At 46.6% G+C, this 14,941-nt stretch overlaps 5 protein-coding genes across 5 annotated transcripts; 1 reads left to right on the top strand and 4 right to left on the bottom strand.

The window, feature by feature from the left end:
• Positions 1 to 237: 237 nt before the first annotated feature.
• On the bottom strand, positions 238 to 2,158 carry N7447_004114 (putative amino acid transporter; the record flags this gene model as incomplete). The annotated part of the gene is made up of 4 exons (XM_057228389.1): positions 238 to 311; positions 365 to 1,624; positions 1,683 to 1,760; positions 1,819 to 2,158. 4 exons carry the CDS (start codon positions 2,156 to 2,158, stop codon positions 238 to 240), a joined length of 1,752 nt encoding a protein of 583 aa, XP_057087730.1.
• A 903-nt stretch (positions 2,159 to 3,061) lies between these two features.
• On the bottom strand, positions 3,062 to 7,179 carry N7447_004113 (transcriptional regulator family TF; the record flags this gene model as incomplete). The annotated part of the gene is made up of 14 exons (XM_057228388.1): positions 3,062 to 3,119; positions 3,172 to 3,509; positions 3,563 to 3,854; positions 3,904 to 4,324; positions 4,381 to 4,577; positions 4,646 to 5,221; positions 5,284 to 5,302; positions 5,353 to 5,407; positions 5,499 to 5,563; positions 5,701 to 5,880; positions 5,928 to 6,552; positions 6,607 to 6,639; positions 6,696 to 6,772; positions 6,831 to 7,179. 14 exons carry the CDS (start codon positions 7,177 to 7,179, stop codon positions 3,062 to 3,064), a joined length of 3,285 nt encoding a protein of 1,094 aa, XP_057087729.1.
• Positions 7,180 to 7,652: 473 nt separating this feature from the next.
• On the top strand, positions 7,653 to 8,690 carry N7447_004112 (C40 family peptidase; the record flags this gene model as incomplete). The annotated part of the gene is made up of 1 exon (XM_057228387.1): positions 7,653 to 8,690. One exon carries the CDS (start codon positions 7,653 to 7,655, stop codon positions 8,688 to 8,690), a length of 1,038 nt encoding a protein of 345 aa, XP_057087728.1.
• Positions 8,691 to 10,891: 2,201 nt separating this feature from the next.
• N7447_004111 (putative mitochondrial carrier protein (Rim2)) lies at positions 10,892 to 12,055 on the bottom strand (the record flags this gene model as incomplete). The annotated part of the gene is made up of 3 exons (XM_057228386.1): positions 10,892 to 11,098; positions 11,151 to 11,889; positions 11,940 to 12,055. 3 exons carry the CDS (start codon positions 12,053 to 12,055, stop codon positions 10,892 to 10,894), a joined length of 1,062 nt encoding a protein of 353 aa, XP_057087727.1.
• An 898-nt stretch (positions 12,056 to 12,953) lies between these two features.
• On the bottom strand, positions 12,954 to 13,810 carry N7447_004110 (uncharacterized protein; the record flags this gene model as incomplete). Its single annotated transcript, XM_057228385.1, has 2 exons — positions 12,954 to 13,092; positions 13,164 to 13,810. The coding sequence occupies 2 exons, from the start codon at positions 13,808 to 13,810 to the stop codon at positions 12,954 to 12,956; spliced, it is 786 nt and encodes a 261-aa protein (XP_057087726.1).
• Positions 13,811 to 14,941: the final 1,131 nt, after the last annotated feature.

The raw sequence follows: 14,941 nt of genomic DNA, 5'->3' as shown, positions 1-14,941 counted from the left end.
GTCTTTGTCACAGTCTACAATATCTTTGTGCTAAGTTGAATAGGCAGCGGAGGCAATTAGGTCGTACAAAATCGCTTCTCTATCGGAACGAGGAAAAGTAAGCAATATTATACCATGGTATTTCTTGCGTTGATAATGTCCTGCAAGCTAATATAAATTAAATGAAGGTGGTGATGATATTCAAATCTTGTATAAACACTGCAATCAAATCAGATCCATTGGTGTGACAATTTTCTCTTACTCATTCAGATTGAGTGGTGAGACACAGGAGAACGAGTTGAGCTGCGGGAGCTTGAAGGCATCAATCATTCCTGGGAGAGAAATTAGTATGGAGTGAACACAATATAGTAGGAATATTACTCACCAACAACGGCTGCCCACATGCCTAGCCCACACATCGACAGCGATGCTAGGGAGAACAAAACATGCCAAATATTGATTGCGACTTGGAAAGGACCACCAGAGCAGAAACCACGGATCCATCTTGCTGCCGTTGTTTCGGTCCGGAGCACCTCTCCAGTTATCGGGTTGAATCCTTCGCCAGCCTCCGTCCGAATGGCATTCTTCTGGATGTCAAATGCAAGGGCAAATACGGGAGGCATGGTAAATGTCAAGTTCAAAAGCATGGAAGCGGAGATTACGCTGACGAAGCCAACGTAATCTGGAACGCCTGCGGCGATAAGGAATGCGATTGTCCACCAAACTGGGACAAGAGAAGCATAGACTATCTTGCCAACCCGCGTGTCTAGAGGAGGGAAGCCGAAGATATCCATCATGATGTTGTTGTAGACAATCTTGACTCCAATATTCCCGTATAGACCTGCGCAGATGAGAGCAGCGAGTAAAGAAACCATGTTCCCGACAGTCTGCCATGCGTATATGCTGATACCTTGATAACTCGGGCTATAGCTGTACTGTCCTTGAAGATGATAGACCACACAGCCGTAAGTGAGATAGACGCTGTAGATGAAAAATTGGGCTCCCCACATAGCCTTGATAAAGTCTCGGGGCCGCCGCATTTCGGCCATGAATTCAACAAACAGCTGTGCACCTGCATATGCCAACACACCGGAAAGCATGCCATTCACGGACCCAATGAGTCCGCCTGTAGGGATACTGCTGTAATGCATGATCGGCGGGTAGTTACCGTCACTGTCCGGTGTGATCGTTTTTCTGTCAACCACACTGCCAGCAGACCCAAGTGTGGAGATTTTGTAGTTCGGTTCAGACACCGACATAACACCCATCGACATGAAGATGACAAACAGGTTCATCCACACTGCAAAATTTGCAACCCAGCCATACGCTTTGAGAGTTCTGATCTGAGAAATAAAGAAGCCAGCACAAGCAAAGATGACCGGACAAGCAACATAGCACAGCCGGAACTGCGATACCTGAGATAGGTTTTGGCCAAATCCAATGGTGACTTGGCCCACGAGTAAGAGTAACGAAATCGCCTGGCAGACATTTGTAAGATGGCGACCGTAACGGCCAAGGGTTCTGAATCCAAGATCACCATAGTTCTTGGCTGGGAACTGATAGCTGTCCACGCCAAGGAAGACGCGCCAAAGGAGATATCCAGAGTATCCGGCCATGAATCCGAAAACAGTGTAGAAGGCAATACCTATATTTCAATCAGTCAACTCAGTCTTTTAAGGTGTACAAGAATAGGTGAAACTCACCTGCTCTCCAACCCAATGTGCCCATCGCATAGCCTGACCCAAAGGGGCCTAGGATATCCGTTGTAATCAAATAGAAACCTGGGAATATTATGAGCCTTGAGTTCGAATGTAAGATGAGATATAATTGCCGACTTACAGGCACCCCATGAAGCAGACCTAAGCGAACGGGATGCATTTGCCCATTCCTCGTCTGTTATCGCAAGTCTCCGCTGAGGATCCGAGAAGTCTTTCTCTGTGAGAGTCGTAACCGGTTCCTCGCTTTTCTTCCCTTTGAGAAGCTGGAGCACATTGAGCTTCGGAGCCTCTAGATGCTCTTGTTCTTCCCTTGTCTTCTTAGAATAGTAATGGTACTCCTCAAAGGTAACATTTGAATCATAAGCCTGGCGAGCCTGTGGTTTGATGAGGGTGCTTGTCGTCAACTCTATTGGCGATTCGGGTATGAAAGAGCCATTTTTTTCGTCCAAAGGGATTTCCATATTGGACAGTGAGTAGATTTTCAAATGAGAATATACAATGTGAGACAGATGCGAAGATCAGTGCATTGAAAGTGGGTAATAATGGCTCTTTTAATGTCATGTAAAGCAACCGCGGGGAATAAACATCGGCCGTAAAATTAATCTATCTTGTGTAGAACAAGCATTGTTTCGGAGTGTTCTCGGAGAGAGTCCCCAATTCTCCTATCGCGAACTGTGGCTTGATACCTACCAAATCTACCGATAAACCCTGCGTGCAGTGATTGGCGATCCATTGATAACAGTCTCTAATAATCTTCAGCCTGATTGGATGTCATTACGAAGAAAAGGGCCATTGAGCGAGAGTTAAAAGGAGAGAGATGAGTTTCGAAAAAACCTCAAGCCCAAATATGGATGCCTGACCCAAATATGGATGCCTGACCCAAATATGGATGCCTGATGTGCCAAAGGTATCCTACCAACTAACTATAGACGAGAGGTTAGTACGGACTCGGTTGTTTATAATCCAGAACTCCTCTTCTTTAGCACTTCCAAGACCGTAGCTTCACTGTGGCCCATGTACCCCTCCTACTACATCATGTATGCGAGGAAAGAAAAAACAAAAACATACAACAGTGAGGATTCGCTGGTGGTCACCCACCCAACTACTAACTCACCGGCGTGTGGCTTAAGTACGGCTGAGCGGACGGGAAGCCCTGTTTTCCACACCCTATGGTCGTATGTGCTTAAAATATAACAGGAGGAAATAGTGAGGGAAAGCTCCAAGAATATCGAAATGAGCAAGCAAGATATGCGCAATGGTATAGGCGACAAAGTCGAGACGTATGGTGGGCTTGATATAGCCAGACACACAGAAACATAATCAAAACAACAAGGCGAAGAACGCAAGTAGAGCGATCGTACTATTCATACAAGTGCATGATCGTTATTCTCTTCTGTATAGAGGCAATCGGGAAAATTCGCCCTATAAAATTTTTAGAACGTAAATTACTAATTGATGAATTGTGCCAACATACCAGAAATCGCCATCGAATCCACAATAATCAGGCACCATCCAGTCCGCCGAGGGCAGCTCGCTATTTATGTTTGTAGATGACGCCTCCATGCCAAGTGGGCTCAGCGGCTGTAATAGCATGTCCACAACAGACTGGAGAGAGCGTTTGGCCTGAGAAAACAATTTGAAATTACCGTCATTGGGGCTATGCAAAATATCCATGTGTGCAATCAGAACGGAGAGATTCTCAATTACCCGTCGTCGAGACGGTGAGTCTAGTTCCTTGAACCGACATCGGGACGATGGTTGCAGAAGGTATAGTGCGAGGGCCCCCGCCGCTGGGAGAGCACATGATGCCACCTATGTTATTTAGTCAGCTCAACAAGATCCCACAAGCTGTTCAGGGTACATACTCTCCAGGCTAGAGATATAAAGCCCAGGTTTGGCAGTTGTTCCCGTCGGATCAAAGCGTCGTTGACTGAGCAAATCAGTTCCAATGCAGACCGAAATAAGCTTGACTGTTGAATTCCATGCCGCCACGCTGCCCACTCAATCAAGAATGCAGACTGTAGATATAAAATTCGAACCATATGTAAGCATTCCAATTCTGGGCGGGGCCTTTGGCTATCCCAAAGTTCGTGAGATGACACCCTTAGAAAGGAGGGGAGGTTCTCCCATGCCTCGTTGATGTCGTCGTGCAAGTCACTATAAACTATAAGCTAATCGGCTGCATGAACTGAGACAAGTCACGCACATTATTCGCCGTTGCATATTAGATATGTTGCCTCCCAGAAGTAATTCCAAGGTCTCTTCTCGAATCATTGCTGTAATAGTTGACCATCGCATAACTGCGCTCGCTCGGATGTGACCCTGCGAGTTCCATCCGGCCTGGTCAAGCTTTTCCAGCTCTCTACTAAGAGTAGGGTCCGAGAGGGAATAACATCTTTCGTCAATATCGAGAGGTAAGTTGATACAGCAAAACTTTTTGCTCATGCGTGGTGGTCGTCCGAGAAATGTCGCTAAGCTGATATCGATACTGTATAAGCGGGAAAAGATACGTTTTCGTACTTCACCCAGAAAGAACGGAATATCGCGTGCTTCTTGGATGCTTTCGTGAAGTCCAGCGGCGAGTAGAGCACAGGCTGCGTCGTTGAGTCGACGCCACGTTTTAAGACCTGCCAAATTGTCATTTTGATGCACATGAAGGTGGGACTTGAGGTTTGTCACGTACTTTGGTCTCCGTAAAAAACAGACTGCACCTGGAACGTCTGATATAGAAAGAGAATATGAACGTCGTTGAGGACATCCAATGTCTCGCAAAAGATTGCACATTTGTTTCCAAATTGAATCAGGTTCATCCTAAGTGTCTGTCGTTCTTGTTCGGTTCGGTACAGAGGATATGGTGCACGAAACTCAGTTGCGGCAATACTGTGACCGTTGTCAGTCTCTATATCTCTCTGGAATAACAAGATTTTAAATTCTTCCCGCAACCATACCCAACAAGTGTGAGGATTACCCCCATTGTCTCCCAGCGGAGATTCGCACCCGTATATTGGTCGATGAAGCCCTGCAGCGTCATCAAACGATGTATATCCACAGCGCGGCTGCTATTTTCAAACAAACGCTGGGACAAGGCTAACAGATCGGGTCGAACATTTTGAGAATGCTGTAGAGCGACAATTTCTCCAATAACTGCATCAGCAAATGGCTGAATGAGGAAGGCACCAACATGGGACTCGAGTCCGTTTCCCTTCCAGTCAGAGAAGAAGCGGTCAATGGTGTTGTGTATTTTGGAGTTGGTAAGTGTTTCCAACAACTGTGCTCCCTCGATTGTCGAAGCATTGTTCATGAAATGAGTCGTAGAGTAAGCTGGCCCCTCATCATCCCGCCCGACCGGAAGCAAGGTCGAACCGGCCTCCAAATCCCCAAGCAACATGGTTTGCTGGCGCACGTTGCCTAATAGTGAGTCCAAAGAAGAAGAGCCTTGATAGCCCTTATTTGGGTGGCTATTTGGTTGGAGAGTTGGCCGGATGGCTTCTAGCATGGATGGAGAATTAAAAGACAGCTGATGCCTGGAATTATCGTCAGGAAACAATTAGATGACAGCGATACTGGTCAAATCGGAACTACTCACTGCATCCCCGAGGATTGACCTGCAAAGGAGGGTCGACTCCGCTTAAATGCATTCTTCCTGTAGACGCACTCATGGGGGATGTCTCGTCCAACACACCGAGCGCAAGGTTGCCGATGATCGCAAGCTAGTTTTGATAGTCGACATGGCTCACAGGATGCGACTCTTGGTGGTCGCTGTGCCTTGCTTTTTGGACGAACAGACATATTCAGACGTACACAGGAGAAGAAGATGGGGGGCGGTATGAGAAGCGGGGACCGCCCCTTATCGTGTGAATTCATATCTGAAAGACATTCATAGGGAGAATTTATTACATATTTTATCTTTATTTGTTTTTCTTCAATGAAGGCAACTGGCCATCCCAAGTTGGTTGTGTTCTTCCCTCCCAATAACTCTCCACAGGTCGTGAACCCATCTCACCCTGAATTTGAGCCGACACAATCTCATTTTCCGCCCAAACACGCAGAATATTTAATCCCACTAGCTTTTTCACCTGCTCATCCGTTGCACCGCGTCGCATGATAGCTTCAATGAGCTTCGGGTATGCCGAGACATCATCAATTCCATTAGCAACGCTAGGTGTCCCATCAAAATCACTGCCTAGGTCGATTTAGTATGTGCTCTTATAATTATCAAGAACCACTCACCAATTCCAACATGATCCCAGCCGGCGATGGAGGCAGCATGGAATATGTGATCCACCACATCTTCTAAACTGGCTTTCTCCGGGTTGTCAGGTCGAATGAACTTGTTCGCAAAAAAGATCATGATAAGGCCACCATTTTGCGGGAGCATTTGGAGAACGTCGTCAGGGGTATTTCTCAAACTCTTCGCAATCGCATAGCACGCTGAGTGGGAGAATATCACCGGTGCCCGAGTCACAGCTATGGTATCTCGCATTGTTCGGTGAGACGTGTGGGAGAGGTCTATCATCATGCCTAGTCGGTTCATTTCGCGAATCGCAGCGCGTCCAAAATCACTCAGTCCACTATCTTTACCTGTGTTGGTTACTGTAGTGGCTGCAGTAGCGAATGCATTGTCACAGTTATGAGTTAGAGTTATATAGCGCACTCCGAGCTCATACATTTGCCGAATCACGGCAATAGATGAACCGATCTGGTGAAGTCCTTCGGCGCCCAGCATAGAAGATATTCTCTTTGATTTGAAGGCTTGCCTAGCACATGCTGCTGTCTCGCAGTACTGTAGCTCGCTGTATTCCGCTACCAAGCGCTTTGCAACATCAATCTGCTCAAGGGTGTCACGAACGCTATGCTATAAGTCGGTTAACGGCGTTCGTCAGCGGAAAGGATTAAAATTTGCGCTTACATTTGGATCGTCAAGATGAAGTATTTTGGGACACTGGTCTCGATGTTAGTCCCATGGAATACTGCATGCTCAATGATCGACGAACTTACCTCTACAAAGACAGACCAGAACTGTCCACCCACTTTGCCTTGCTGCATCCGCTTAAGGTCTGTATGTGACGCAAGTCCTTCAATACCGTCAATATCAGGCTTCTATTGAACGATTGGTAAATGTGGGTACCATACCATGGCCAAATGGAAGATTGTCGCCATAAATCTGATTGTTGAGTTGTAGTCGAACAAGAAACGGGAGATCGTTATGTCCGTCTATGAGAGGTATCTCCGATAACACTTTGGTCGTTCGAGCCGCAAAGTCCAATGGGTCGATATCTTGAGGCTGGATTAAGTCTCTTGCTCTTATCGCAACCCATAGCGCTATAGAGATGGAGCTAATAGCAAGAAGCTTGAGAGGATTCCATGATTTTGCCTTTTGTGCCTTCAACACAATTGCTCGACTATGGTTCTCATTCGTGTTATCCTCCCGCAATAATGACCCGGGTGGCCACTGTGGTTCAAGTGCATCCAAGCGATTCATAGGGACGGGAAAGCGAAAGAGATGGCGACCGGGCCAAGAAAGTTTCAGATATCACCCGGAATCATTGATAAGAGAGAGATAATTAAGCCATTCATCTAGTAGCCTTCTTTCGAAGCGACATTTGTTAATGCCCGACAGCTCTTTCTCGGACAGGGCTCGGAGTGTTGCAGCTCGCCGACACAAATCGTGTTATCAGGAACAAAATGGACGATAAGCACCAAGCAATGCAGATACAAGATAGTCCTGAAGATAATCCAGACATGATTTAACCAATCAGTTTCCCTTCATTATTGCGGGGAAGATCCCGCTTGAGGGGCCGTCGGAGAGAGAACGGAGACAACAAACATTCTCCGAGCGGGTTCAACCGCCACGAATGATAGCTGGCGTTGCAACGTTGTATCAAGCCCCATGTCCCATGCATAAAACCGACAAGATAGCGTTATCGAATGCACCAAATCGATTTTCAGAACATCATGTTTTCGTCCTTCGCAACAAAAGTCACCGTGGCACTTATCTTGGGTGCTGCCAACGCTCTCCCAAGTTCGAATGCAATCCCAAAACTCGATACTCGCGCAACCGCGCAGCATGGCTACATAAATGTGGTTGCTGCAACATTGTGGACCGACTCCAGCAAGCCACGCCCAATCGACGAGCCGGCACTGACACACCCGGTGCAACTAGAGAAATGGCTCAGCTCAATGAACGTGACGGATTACCGCGATCTTACCAGTAATAGTCGGACTCAGACACAGGCATTGTATGGAACACGGGTGGAGATTCTCGATTATGAAAGCGGTTGGTACGAGGTGGCCGTACCCGACCAGGCGACGCCAAAGAACAAGCTGGGATACCCTGGCTGGGTTCCTGCTTCACAAGTGTCGCTTGACCAGCACTACGGAAAGCTGCAATCAAGCAAGCCTTTTGCGGCGATTGACAAGGCTGCCACAGTTTCGCTCTACCGCGATCCGAGCTTGAAGTCGAAGCTCATGGACATCACCTACGACACAAGACTCCCAGTCCTGAAGGAGAAAGAATCAGTCATTGAAGTTGCAGTACCTGACTCTGGCTCGGCTTATTTGTCCACCCACGACGCTAGTATCTACAAGTCTGCCACGGAGATCCCTTACCCAACGAGCCTTGATCTGATCAACACAGCGAAATTGTTCCTTGGTCTTCCTTACCTCTGGGGCGGTATGTCAGGATATGCTTTCGACTGCTCGGGATTCACGCACACCCTCTACCACTCGCATGGCATTTCTATTGCCCGTGATGCTGACGCGCAAGCCGACTTCACTGGGCATGGCACTCGAGTCGAGCAGGCGGATCTTCAACCAGCTGATCTCATGTTCTACGCGAGTAACCTCAGCGACCCAAGCACCATTTATCACGTTGCGATGTACATTGGGGAGGGAGAGATGGTCGAGGCATATGATGCAGGGACACCAGTGAGAATCACGCCAGCTCGTTTCGGAGATGAATTCTGGGGAGGAGAGCGGTTCCTAGCACACTGAAGGAAGTAGTAGAATGACATGCAGAGATCTCTGAAATCCTTAGCAACGATTCCTTGTAATACAGTTTTTCGCTCAATAATATCAAGTGTTATTGTCTGATAAGACCCTCATTTTTGTATCAAAGATAACCTCGATAGGAATTAGTTGGGCGTACGTGGGATGAATATAGAATCGAAGAATAGAGGTAAAAGGAACACGTTGTAGTATAACGAGGAATTAATAGCTGCATATTTGAAGCAGCCGACGAGGATGATTTATATATTATGGGTCACTTAGCCTGTAGGCTTTAGATATGAGGTTTGCTTTTTGTTGAAGGCTGAAAAGAAAATCCGATGATTGTCGCATGGTACCACCAGTGACGGAGCATTCACCTAAAGTATCGAGAATTATGTATATCATACTATTGGCTCTGTAGATACCGCCTTCTTACTTTGTAGGGGAAATTCTGGTGGTTTTAAACCTCCGGAATGAGATGATATAATGCAAAAATGAGGCCAGGATCTGCTGGAGGCATCATATGGCTCCAAATGTCAAACTTGAAAGAGTCCTGCTCTATAAAAAGGTTACAAGAATATTCTCCGCGAATCCATCTACATATCACAATGCGAGGGTGTTGTCGCTTAGGCCTAAATCCCGAAGTTGTCATAGGCCTGGAGCCGGGAGACGTTGGAGACCCACTTGTTCCCGTGTGGGGATCTTGGCAGGTACGGAGTACTCTGTACAGCAACATCCAGTGTAGATACATATTCTTCCTCAGCCGTTCCATCTTCCCAATGCAGCAACCAAAGGTCCTGTAATGGTGTGGTTTGTGTCCCTGTTTATTTGATGATGTCATGGGCTAAAAGTGCTTGGCTACAAAGTAGAAGGTTGGGGCGGAATACTCTTGGCAAATCTATATGTTGCCAAAGCGCCTCTGCCGAGCAATCTATAGATGTTATATACTAGTGGCTATTTTGCACAAGCCCCCAGCAACGTCAACTATTTGGACTGCAATCATGCGTTGTACAGGCACTCGTACCTTCCGGATGTGCACACTTGATGTAAATCAAAAGGATTTCCAGTCTCAGAGATCAGACCCACATAATCTGAATCATTCAGCTTCCACAAAGTACAAGCGAGTCGAGTATAGTACATTCTATATCATAAAGAAAAGGGTAGATAGCCTCCAGTAAAGCTTTCGCCTTCGGAACTATCGCAATCCTCACTTCTAAGGTCATAAAGCCCTATGAACAGAGCATTCATAGCCCGCACAATGATGCTGTATGCTTACAACAGGGTATATTTTATGAGTAGAGCCTGAGGATGTGGGGGATATGCTAATGTACCTTTAGGAGGTGCGGTATGCCGCTTGCATAAAGCACTGGTATAATTGTGCTATAGATTAAAATTAGCCAAGGCGCACCTATTATCGGCATCACCAAGAGACTTGCAGCCTTAGCACTGGAGCCTACATATATAATGTTATATGCTAGTAGATATTGGGCCCATTTCCAAAAAAGGAAAGTGCATCTGTCCTATCTGGCGCTCGGAGTTTGCCTAGCTCTTCTTTGGTTCCATTTGGTTTTGATCTATTTTGTCGATCCCGCAAGACGAGTACAATATAGACCCGGAGCATTTTAGGGCTGGCGTACTCAACTTTGAAAAGACTTATGATTTCACAGAATGCTATGGTGTCTGTATAGGGGGCATCGCCTGGATCAATACCCGATGATGAGAAGGTGACATGAATTGGGTACATAATAGTGCAGGAAAGCCTACGAGGCCTAGAGTATGCAGAGAAGACTTCCAACACCAGTACCAAGGCTCGAAATCGAGAAGTAGTTCGTCACTATAACTATTCACCCCGACTTGGCCGTGTTATTTTTTTCCCGCCGTGGTACGTACACCGTAATAGCTGTGCGCAAATATCAAAATCGAAGGGATGGGGCATTTTAGTCCGTATGAATACGGCAAGGTATTGCGACTATCCATGAATTGGGTCTTATTGGCTAATATTGTCATGAGAAAACCACACGGATGGATGGATCTACAATGACACCTATAAAATGGAGTATTTTGAAGCAGTAACCTTTGAGTGAAAGATGAGATTATGTAATTGAGATGAGCCACGCCAAATATGATACAAGAATGTCTAGTGATCTCCCCGCATAAAAAGAAAAAAGAACCAGATCTATAGATAGTGTACAAAGTCGTGCCTTGAGCTAAGCGCCGGTGATCCTCAGAACAAATTCATATACGCCAAGCGTAATGATAGCCGAAGGCAAAGAGCGGAGCATGTGAGGAGCTAGGCCTCCATACAAACCTGCCATACCTTCTTCTTTCGCAATGGTACGGAAGCATTGCAACAGGCCTGTGTATTTGGCCTGGCCACGCTCCATAGGTGCCTGGCGCAATCGTGTTCGAATAACCTAGGAATGTGGGTGAGTGTGAGACCAAAAAAATTGCCTCGAAATGACGTACCTCATGAGGATATGTGATAAGACCTGCCACAAGCTTAGCGGAAGATGCGGCACCACTCGTACTAGCCCAATGAGAGACTTCGTCCCAGAAGGCAGTCCGTGGCTTCCCCTCGGTGGCTTCTAATGACCGGTGGAGCCGAGTTTTCAATTGCTCATAGAGCACCAAGTGTAGAGCCGTTTCAATCGAGCCGAGATAGCTTGCGCTCAATCCTCTGTAAAAGCCACCCAGTCCCTCATTTCGCATGACTTGCCGGATGCAATCTATGCTATTGCGATATCGTCGGGTCGAAGGACCACCGGCGTGTGTTTGTGTTTTGTCAAGTTGTAACCTTGTTTTGACAAGCCATATTGGATTTGTTGCGGTAGAAGTTGCGAGTCCTGCGCAGATCGCAGCTTGTGCATGGACAATGGCAGAATCTTCCGTGTGTCCCATGAGCTGAGCTCCAACACGCTTGCAATTGCCGTATACGTAAAACTTGATTGCGGTCGCCGGAACTACACCTGCCATGCTTGGACCGAGGCCTCGGAAGAAAGCTCGCCAGCCTTCAGCACGATAGATGGAGCTGATAATCCGCAGCGTTTTATGATTTGATCGTTGAAGTGGTCGTGATTGAGGATGCTGGTTTGATTGGGGGGAGGCGTCGGAGCCCCTATTCGGAGTTTGATAAAAGTCGGACTGAAGACGTGTTCGCAAGACATCAAGGGGAGAAGTCACTATCGCAGTAGCCATTCCGCCGCTCCTAGATGGATGTCAGAAGAATCAAGATGATAACAGCCGGAAAAGACATACGCGCCTGCAAGAAGGTGCACCCATGAGCTAACGGTCTTTTTTTCCGCGAAAGGAACAGATACACTCTGTTCCCCTCCATCTGTATGATCAAGCCGAGCCTGAGTATTTCCCGCCATATTTGCGTTGTAGCTTGATGGAGATGGGATCGCGAAGGGCGGCCTGGTCTCGACACTTTTTTTCGGCGATATGCTTTTCCGCGATCTACGATGTCGGCCCCAGATCACGTGTATGTTCTTATCATCACGTGGCTAACATCCTATCGTCGATAGCGTAAATCATCTGACCGCCTTAATGGTTAACCTTAGAACTAAGTGGATCAGCGACACCATGAATTAGCACTTAACCACTTCAACCACCCACCATGCCACTAATTCGCTCCCAATCTTCTAGTGATTCAGCAGAGTAAGAGGGTAGGCTTTCATTAACCATCCAGGCTATTGAAAAGCAGTAAATTACTTCTATACGCGAAGCATCGCGTCATTTTCAAGTGCCATTCTCTTCTTTAAGGAACCGCTGTAAATTGCTCTGAAACCGGCGTAAATAGCCAGAAATTAACAGACATTAAAGAGGAATCTCTTTAAAAATGGATCAGGATTCGAAGCCAAGAATTCCGCTTTCCGGCGTCGCCTAAGAGATGTAGAAAATTACAAACGGCGAATCAATGAAGACAAATTTGGGAGTGACATTGGGATGGAACACTATGATTGTGAGCCACGTGGGAAGGGAAAATGCAAGAGCATCATTTCCCGAGACCAACAAGCGAGAGCAACGAAGGTTGGACAGTTGTTATATGTCGATCTACATCCTGTGAAGCCGAAGGGGATCGACAACAAAACCAACAAAGTGGATACGGAGCATGCCATGATCATCACAGATGATGCTTCTCTCGATTTTGTACAACCATTTGTATTGATAAGAAGAGCGACGCATCGCCTGCTCTTGAAGCATGGACGGAACAAAATCCGATTCATTAGCACAGCGCATTTGAGCTGGGGAAACGGACATTCATGATGATTACCAGGACCACTTGCTGGGGTCTTTCTCCCAACCGGACTTTCTGGGTGGCCTAGTTAGACGCCAGTGGACAAAGGTCATGTTGGAAAATTTCTCGCCGGGATCGAAGCGGTCGGGGTCTCGGAAACCTGCAATGTGCCTAAAGATGGTTAGCATATTCTGTTTTGTAATAGGTGTGTATCGTATATCACATATATATCCCCGGTTGACTCGTCGTAGATAATCTTCTGCAAAAGAGGGAGCCCTGGATACCATCCATGATGCTTTAACTCTCCTAAGTTTGTCAGTTTCACTTTTAACACGCTAGAGGGGATTCTGTAAACATACTCCCAGATATGGCGGAACTTCGTGCGGACGGCCTCGCGTAACCGCGCCGATTCAGGCCCCCAGAACTGATCCGTATCAAGTGGCTTCCCGCTGACCATTTCCCACATAATATGTGTTATGTAGCCGTCTGGAACCACGCCGTCCTTGCCTTGTTTTCCTTCTTTGTAGGCCAGGAGAGCTGGGACCACAGTACAGTATTGTTTACTGAGATCCTTCAAAGCTTGTAGCTCCAAATGCTTACGGGATGGAGCTGCCTGTTGCTGTCGAAGCCGGGGGAGCTGGGACTCTGTTCCGGGGTTGGGAATCTGAAAGTAAATTCTCATGAATGCCTTCTTGCTACTGTCTGTCGCACTGTAGCAGAGGTACTTGAACACGGCGAAGGAAGGTCCACCACCCATCTGAAGTTCACGGCTGGTTATTCTTTGGAAATTCTCGGTGAGCTTCTCCTCGAGAACCCACTTCTGAGGCGAGGGAGTGATGAAGGTTGCTTCTGTCCCTAAGCAAAGATCTGAATATCCCATGATAGACATGTTGGTGTGGAGATTATACGACAAGAATGCAAAAAAAAGAGGAAAAACTGATCAGAGATTAGACTTTATAAGTAGAGTGAAGAAAACGAAAATGAGAAGGCGAAGGCGTAACAATGACTTTGTTGAGTTCTCAGCCTCGTGGATCAGGCACTGAAAATTTCATTCATTCCAACCTTGGAAGTTTGTGTCAATATCATATTGTTGTTTGATCATCCCATTGATACCTGATTGTGCAGGCTTGTTTTCTTGCAGACCGAGTGCTTTATTTGTTAGATTCCGGATATCAATACCGGGCTCTTCATATATTGAATGGATAATGATTCCTCTTTCTCTCTGTGCCCGATCTGTACCTAGGTATAGCAGAGGCTATAACAATAATACCTCTTCCGGGGCTTGCACGACCACATCCTTACAACCTTAATGTACCTGGTAGCGCTGGTAGGTTATTATCCCTCATTAACCCAAAGAGCACTTACTAAACTAGAAGATACTGAGCTCTTCAGGGCAATGTTGCCGATCGGACTTCCAACAGCAGTTATGTCATTTAAGTTGCCAATAGTTCCTGTTCAGCTCAGCTCGATCTTAGCTTCCCTCGGATTCTATTTTTGACACATCTTCACAGACCCAGAGAACCATAATATGAAGAATTGCCGTAGTCTGTAATCAAAGAGTTGGGTATTAACAAGAAAGTAGATGATATAACATGAATTACAAAACACTTGGGTTAATAAATCCTCCGGTATATCGGCGCCACTGCGCCGTCACGCTTTTGATGCCTTGACAATACTAAATCGTGCTTCGAAGATAGATATCCCAGATCGAAATAAGGTTCTGGGTCCGGCTCCGTAGGCTTAGTTGCTTCATTACCAGCTTGGTTTTACTTCTTAAGTTGCTGTTCTCAACCTTCTATCAGCCTGTGACCTTTCTTCATCCAGCTTCATCACTTGTATCACCTTTCTCTCAATCTTCAATCAGCCCATCGCCTTTTCCTGCTTTGACCCTAATACCTTGGAATACCAGCCCGTAGAATGCCTACCGAACCTCCCGCAATTCTAGAGAGAATTTCATCGTTAATCCCGCCTGCCTGTCAGTCAACACTGGAGACTCGTAAGCAACGGTCTGTTAGTACAA

This window comes from Penicillium robsamsonii, assembly GCF_028829455.1.
Source record: "Penicillium robsamsonii strain IBT 29466 chromosome Unknown utg000002l_segment0_segment0, whole genome shotgun sequence".
NCBI lineage: Eukaryota > Fungi > Ascomycota > Eurotiomycetes > Eurotiales > Aspergillaceae > Penicillium > Penicillium robsamsonii.
Note: the sequence above shows the minus strand (reverse complement) of the source record. Positions and strands in the feature narration are given on the sequence as shown.